We start from the raw sequence: 8,254 nt of genomic DNA on the forward strand, positions 1-8,254 counted from the left end.
ACATTTTGTTTGGGACTTGGCGCCGGATCTGCGCCAGAAGTTCAAAACGGAGCCTCCAGCGTAGATGTGAATGAAACCTAGAGAAAATTAAATAAAGCAGGACTTCTGAGCAATATGGAGGGATTACAGGACAGGAGGAACATGGGCTAGCTAAATGTATTGGAGGTATCTGCATGTATCATTGTAGTGTGTTTCATTAGTCACAAAATAAGGACACACTGAGTTTAATAGAAGCGGACTGTTGGCTATTCACCCCCTCACCTACCCTAGAATACCAAGAAAGGAGAGAAAAAAGGTGTTACCCTGGACTATGAAAGTTAGTGACATTGACCCCATCACTTCCATAGACCACCAGGGAATTTTTAATTTACATGAAATATTTTTTTCTATTTTTTCCTTCTACAGCAGGGGTGTGTCTTATAGTCCGAAAAATATGATGTATATACATTTCAATTCTGTATTTTTTACTAAAGAGGTTGTCCGCTTAGAACAAATGTTTTTCTGTTAGAAGAATACCTGGGTGTCTGGGAGAGGCATTGATTATAGGGTGTCCTACTGCTGGGATCCCCAATCAGCTGTAATTTATGGAGAAAACTAGGGGGCCTTCTACACAGGATGATTGTCGAGCGCTGAAGCCCCGACCGTCCCAGTGATAATCTCTTGTGCTTTTACACAGAAGTGAGGATCGCTCAGTGAATGAAGGCAGAGAGGGCCGGACATCGTTCTGGCTGCCGGCCCCCATTCACAGTTTACACTGCCCCATTGTCTTTTTGCCTGTATGAGCTGAACAATGAATGCTAAGCATTAGAGAAGAGATAAGAATTATCATTCAGTCGCTGCCATCACTTCCACTGAACTACTATCATTCAGATTCCCACGAAACAGAGAGAACCTGAATGATTATCGTTCAGTGTAAAAGGGCCGAAACAGCAAGTGATCAGTTGTCCTGCAGTGCCCCCTCAGGGGAAATGAAGAATTACATGGTACCCTTTGAAATGACCTCTCGGAGTAATGCATCAATGTACCCGGTCCTCCCAAGCAACACACCCTTTTGTGTGTTCTCTGGCTAGTAGAAGACAGTTTTAAACACCTGACCACTTGGTTAATTCTCAGTTCTCTAATGATAATGTTTTGATAATGCTGGAATGCTGCGCTCCCTGACTCACGCCCTCGGCACCTCTAGCAAGCTGCTGATTTTGCCAGAGGAAGCCTGGGCGTACTTATCATTACTCTTGTAGTAGCTAGCTGAAAGGGCCTGCCGTGTTACAGGACGGCTATATACATGAACAGCCATCCTATAATGACAGGGCTCTTGCCGAGTGCTTCTCTGTTCTAAGACACAGATAAGGGTCCTGAGCGTGTGAAATCCTGCTCTATGCCTAATAGGGCATAGGAACAGGAGGTGCCATCTTGGCACTACCCTTTAATAACCAGATAATAGAATCTGGTATTACCTTTAAAGGTTCAGTAAAAAAATGTTTAAACTTGCTGGCCATGCTGAAACATAATTAAAGAATATATACTCAGCGATCCCTACTTTTTGCAGCACTAGCTCCACATCCGTTGTTCATGTTTGCATCCTACAGGCAGTCTTGTGAACGGCATGCCACTGATTGCGGCAGCCAAACCACCGCTGTTCAGTGACATCCCGTATAGAGACGGACTTCAGGACATAAACAGACCTGGAGGAGAGGATGGCAGTTACTGCGGAAACCCAAGATCAATGAGTATATGTTCTTCTACTAGTTTTCGGCATGGCCAGCTAATTAAAAAAAAAATTCTTGTAAAAACCCCTTAATAATTTGCGCAGCTGTTGTTTGGACAAGTGTCTTTTACCATGCGCCTACTTTGGGGATTTATAATATTACTCATCTTCCAGCCAATCCTATGCATTGGTGACCATTGTGTTGTTGAGCGCCATGCCATGACGTGCCAAGATTGTTACTTTCTAACCGCTAGACACTGACTCGAATCCCGACCTGCTATAGAGATTGACAGGTGCCATATTTTAGAATGCCATCTGGATACCTTTAACGACACATAGCTGCCGGTAGCCACGGAGCAATGGGTTTCTGTAAACTTTTTAATTCATTTTGGAACTAATTTTTACTGCTCTTGCAGCACGTTGTCCTACTGGCAACGAACAGTGTTTTTTTTCCATGTTTAGTTAAGTTTTTTCTTGTTTTGGCTGTTGGGAGAGCATTCATGACACTTAATGATTGCTTAGGTAGGGTTACCGAGAGGTCAGAACGCTCCCAAATATTAAAAGGCTTCAAGCATATATTTAAGATATTAACTACTGCATTAATAATAAACCTTTAGATAAGTTAATACTCCACCCTTGTTCATAAATCTCCATAATGCGCGAGAGATTCATGAAACACTTATAGAACTAATGAAAATGATATAAAACTGGGAGTGGCGGCACTATAATTAAGAGCTTGTGCAAACTATCATCTTCGCCGTGTCTCTTGTTAAAGCACATAAAATCTATTACGGCGATCCCCTTGTAAGAAGACGGCCGCGCTCCTTCACTCCTGCCTCCGAGTTCAGCTCTGCTGTATATAAATTAATGATAAGCACTCGGTATTGAAGACATTATATATTTGAATAAAATGACATTGGGATTATTTTCAGCATATTCTTGCTTACTGTTGCAAGACATCTGCAGATGGCGCCTGGTTGCAGCGCAGTGCATAACAATATTTCTTGTGTGGCAGATGGATTTAAGACCTTTATTTCACAATAAAGTTTGCTTTACAATACATAACTTTACAGGATTTGTGTTGTATGTAGCAGGTTTGAACAGAGCCCGGCATTCATCTGCATGGCATTCTCAGTTCATATGTAACTCGTGCCAATAAGTTGAAGTGGCGAGCAAGGTTACTGGCTTCCGCTAAAGGCAGAATTTTGAATAGAAACAGGGTGTTTAGAACAGAAGGTGTCAAATTAAACTTTGGCGGTTTGAGAAGACACTGAAAGTTTAAGTAATTCACTCCGTTGTGTTTATTCTTGATTTCCCTTTTTGGTTGTTGTGGCTATATATAATATGCGATACATTATGATTGAATCGGCCAAGCCGTTACTAACTGGCCATTTTTCACTAGTGATGGATTTGTAGGGATTGTATAAGTTGCTGTTCACTCATATTCTTGCATATATTGCCCATAGACCACAACTGTGAAAAAAAAATACTAAGAATTCCACGCCGCATATATAAGTATATTTTTCTTGCGGTGCCCAGCCGTATAGAAAAGGACAGTCTGCTCTTTCTTATACAGCCAAGGGAGGGGTATGCTAAAGCCAGCTCTGCTGATATGCTGTAAAGACACTTTTTTATCATCCATCGGACTCTTAAAGGGGTTTACCGAGATTTCAAGTTATCCCCATAGGATAGGGATAACTTGCTGACTAGAGGGGGTCTCACCATTGAGAACCCTGTCGATCTCAAGAATGGGGGTTCTGGTTCTGGTTCCCCCTTAGCCTGTCATTGTAAAAGTTACTTCTCCCGCAGTGACATCAGAATGAATGGAGCGCTGGCCAAGCATTCATTTCAGTGGGGTTGACGGAAATACCCGAGCACTTGCTCATTGGGTATCTCAGCAGTCCCATTGAGGGTGAATGGAGAGCTTGTGTGACCAGCACTCCATTCAGTCATCTCCTCATTGTGGAGAGATGCACTGACCTTGCAGTGAATATGATGCAGGACACAAGACTCTCGTTTTCAAGATCAGTGGGGGGTCCCAGTGGTGAGACCCCTATTGATCGGCAAGGTTTCGGCTGTGGATAGGAGATTACTTGTTATCCTGGTACAATCATTATAATTAGAACCCATTTGGCTTATGAGCCGGAATCATTCCCCAGCAGTGGGAATGGACCATAATGCTTACAGAATAATTTAGGTTAAACATGGCAGCTTGTTTGCTTACACCGGTGCTATGAAGAATTACTGTCATGTTTGAGTGAGTGGTAACCAGCAGCAGAATACTTTTTTTTTTTTTTTTTACAAATTCAAAAGTGACTTTTAATGTCCAAGAACGTGACATTCATAAAACATATACAGCCACATCACACATTTACAGGACTCTATGATTCAGTCCTAGTTATGCTTTAATACCAATAAACAACTCGTCTGCATAAAACTTTAATTACTGGCACGAATACAAAATTTACAAGGAAAAATGGCCCTCTCTAAAAATGACTATTATACATAGGATCTGAAAAAAGGAAAGCCACAGAAAAGTGTGTATATGCATAAAGGCAACTACACATACCTTGCACTCATACATATTGGTCACAAATAGAGATGAGCGAGCATACGCACTAAGGGCAATTACTCAAGCGAGCATTGCCCTTAGCGAGTACCTGCCCGCTCGAGAGAAAAGGTTCGAAGTGACAGGTGAGTTGCGGCAGTAAGCGGGGGGGGGGGGGAGGAGAGGGAGAGAGATCTCCCCTCTGCTCTTCCCCGCCGCTCCCTGCCGGCAGCCGAACCTTTTCTCCCGAGCGGGCAGGTACTCGCTAAGGGCAATGCTCGCTCGAGTAATTGCCCTTAGCAAGTATGCTCGCTCATCTCTAGTCACAAATAAACTAAGTTGATTTCTTTACATTTTACTATCATCAAAGTACCCACCCTTCGAAGTGATTACAGTGTGTATTTGCCTAAATAAGTCCAGATTCACCCTAAACGAGCTTCTTTTTCCCATTTCTGAAAAATCGATGATTTGGATGTTGCATTGAAATGAATGAGCTGTAGTGTACATATATGTGCATATGTATATATATAAGATTTTTAATGTAATATTTTTTTTAGTTTGCTAAGATTTCCCTAATGTGTATCTATAAAAACGTCTCTATATACATAGCTTCTGAGTTTGAAAGTTGGTTTAAAGTAGCACTTTACCACTGCCAAAACTTCCAACAACAAATGCTGTTCTTCTCTCTTGGTGTATTTGTCTTGGGTTGCCGTACTTTTTCTTACAGAATTGGACATGGATTCTCTTTTTCTAGATAGATAGTAGTATGTTGCTCTACCCTTGTATTAGTTACATGTAAAAGTACTAGACCTTTTCAGTATAGTGGTTCCTTGTACTGGTGGAAGAAAATGCTTTACATCCGTTTCCAGTGTCTGACTGTATCACGCGTTATTGGCACCAGTTTCTTACGCAATTGGCCAAATATGGTCAATGACTTTAGAAGAAAATGTTCACATCTATAACTCATAATGAATGTCACATACAAACCAAAAGAAAAGCCCTACATATGTAATAAATATATCTTTTCTTTTGACTTACAGGGGTGGTTATGTGAATTATTAAGATGGAAAGAAGATCCTTCACCAGAAAACAGGACTCTGTGGGAAAATCTTTCCATGATTCGAAGGTTTCTCAGTCTTCCCCAAACAGAAAGAGATGTCATTTATGAACAAGAAAGTAACGCAGTTCATCAGCACGGTGAACGACCATCTCATATGATTCACGTTTCTGCAGAACAGATGCAGGTCAGTATGCACAGAAGCACATCTAGTTAAAAATATCACCTTCTAGGCAGCACTTAGTTAGTGCAAGCTTTATGAGGAATGGTCCGATTGACGCCTTATACTTAGACATAATAATGCATAGGTTCAACATATCATTCAAGCAGTATAAAACAATGACAAGTATGAATTAACAGACTGGCATTCTTGTCGACAATAAAGTACTTGAAATCCTCAAACATTGCTATTAGGAGACGTTTTTGCCATATCGCTTACTTTTCTTTTCCAATTTCAGCAGCAACAACAGCAGCAACAGCAGCAGCAACAACAACAGCAGCAACAGCAGCCACTACCACCACAGCAGCAGCCACAGCAACAAAAACCACAGTCACCGGGTCCAAGGTTGCCCCCTAGACAGCCTACTGTGGCATCTCCAGCAGAAGCGGAAGAAGAAAACCGCCAACAGTCCCGTCCACGAACAAAGATCTCTGTTGAGGCTCTGGGTATTTTACAGAGCTTCATTCACGACGTTGGTCTGTATCCAGACGAAGAAGCCATTCAAACTTTGTCTGCTCAACTCGATCTACCCAAGTTCACAATTATCAAGTTTTTCCAGAATCAGCGTTACTATCTGAAACACCACGGACAGCTGAAAGACAATTCGGGCCTAGAGGTAGATGTTGCAGAATACGAAGAGGAAGACTTGGCCAAGGATATGGAAGCGGAAACCACAGACAAAAGTACTAATACTCTCTTTTCAGTTAAGCTTGAAGACAATTTAACTGGAGAAAGGAACACTGACATTACTGCAGACCTGAATGACTTATCGTAAAGTATTATTTTTGTTTCACATGTTCAATTGGTATTACTAATCCCTATTCCATCCAAGGTACTGTCAGTAACTTTCTGTTGTACGTGGTATGGCCCAATGAAACTTGGGGGAAAAAAAAAAAACTTGCACAAAAAAAAAAAAAAGGAAACGATACAGACAATATTTAATGTTTTAAACTCTGTCTATAAAGCTTCTCGTAGCTCCAGAAAAAAAAATACTGAATTTTTGTTCCGAGATCTATGTTCACTGGATAATCCACAGCATACTTGACAAGCATGTATCTGGCGCAGGTGAAATTCGAAATCTGGAGCCTTGAAACAAGCATACAGAACTTCAGTGGGGTTTTGTTTTCTGTTTTCCTGTTCTTCTCCACACTTGATCTTCAGAAAGTCACGCTTATATATAAATAGGAGAGTATGTTACTCTTATACAGTTTTAGGGTGCCGAATATCTCTATACTGTGGGATGCAGTTTAAAATGATAACATGCCAACAAATGCCTTGTGTTATATGGCACTGCCGTAATTTAAACTTATGTTCTCTTTTTGGAAATAAAGTCACTTTATTTTTTTTTTTTTTCGGGTTTATACTTTGTTTCTATTGGTTATACAAGGAAGAATATGTACACATTTGGTCCCATTATCTGTAGATTCTGCAGCCTCATGTTGTAATTACTTTTTCGGGGACGATCTTATTTTATTTTATTTTTTCGTCGTATGTAATATTGCTTACCTTTGTTACCATACTGATTTCTGTTTTTTCTGTTTTTTTTTTTTCTATGTATTTTGATGGGCAGTAAAACAAAGTGTCTTAAAAGTTTTAAATAGAGAAAATGTGCTTTACAGAGTTGCCTATAAAAAAGTGCTCTATGTTATCCAAGCAATTCATACTATAAGCTTCACTCTTATTGTGGTATGCAATTTTTACTATCATGCAAACAAGCTTAGGTAAATAAAAACAAATAGATCACCTTAGAAACTTATGCAATTAATGTGAAAAAATAATTGATGTGTGCAATGTGTCTTCCCTTGGTTTACAATCAATTTTCAAGCTACATCTGTACAAAGTTTCTGTATAAAAGTGTATTTCTTTTTTATGAGTTTATGCCTATGAAAACACCAGTTCTTTTGTTACGGCTGGCTGTTTTTCTAAATGTATCACAATTTTCTTTATGCAAAGATGTTCTGACTAGAAGTGGTTATTGACTGTAACTACACAATTAAAATTGTTTGTATGGTAAGATATGGTAAGGTTTGTGTCTGTGTGCAGTACATCACGGAACAGCAGTCAATAGCCGACTGATTCGAACCTTGGTCAACGATCATTCCCAGCTTCTGACCATACCTTTGGTTACTTAGGGGAAAAGCCAAGATTTTAGTAAGTGAGATTTTATACAAGTAGCCAATCGTTACTTGCACAAATAGAAATAGCAAATGGTTTCCTGCTGTACAAGAAAAGAACCACAAAACTCTATACTAAGGAACTAAAATGGCAATAATATTCTACCTACTGGTTGAGACTCTTATTACATATCTAATATAAAAAAAATAATTATTTAATCTAACAGATATGAATATTTTAGTATTTACAAGTAAAATGATAACCGTAAAAAAATCTCTCTTCCCCCCCCCCCCCCCCCCGCTCTCCCCTGCCCCCTTCATGATCATAAAGAAAAGCTTGTCTAAGAGGTTTGTGAGTAAAAAAAGACATGGTAAAGTGGATATCCCGAATGTATTGTGAAGGCAGGTGTACTATTGTCGACCTTACAGCTCCTTAGGCTGCTTCACACGGGCAGTAAACGCTACGGAATTTACACTAGCGGGATCACTGCGGAAATTCTTCTGCATTTACAGTACAAGCCACGTAGAAGGGATTTCAGAACTCTCTTTCACGTAGTGCGGAAATTTTCTATTACAAATCCGCAGCCTTTTTAAAAAAATGCTGCCAATT

The 8,254-nt window shown here is 40.0% G+C and overlaps 1 protein-coding gene across 7 annotated transcripts in view; it reads left to right on the plus strand.

The window, feature by feature from the left end:
• SATB1 (SATB homeobox 1) overlaps positions 1–7,544 on the plus strand; it is a 157,073-nt gene extending 149,529 nt beyond the window's left edge. For 6 of the 7 annotated variants that reach the window (XM_066585450.1, XM_066585455.1, XM_066585454.1 and 3 more), the window contains 2 exons: positions 5,294–5,497; positions 5,769–7,544. In XM_066585450.1, the coding sequence (XP_066441547.1) occupies positions 5,294–5,497; positions 5,769–6,305 (741 nt within the window). In that variant the 3' untranslated portion in view covers positions 6,306–7,544. The remainder of the gene's footprint in view (positions 1–5,293; positions 5,498–5,768) is intronic. The other variant, XM_066585453.1, reaches the window with a different exon arrangement.
• The last annotated feature ends 710 nt before the right edge of the window (positions 7,545–8,254 follow it).

The sequence above is a fragment of the Eleutherodactylus coqui genome, chromosome 12 (assembly GCF_035609145.1).
Source record: "Eleutherodactylus coqui strain aEleCoq1 chromosome 12, aEleCoq1.hap1, whole genome shotgun sequence".
Lineage (NCBI taxonomy): Eukaryota > Metazoa > Chordata > Amphibia > Anura > Eleutherodactylidae > Eleutherodactylus > Eleutherodactylus coqui.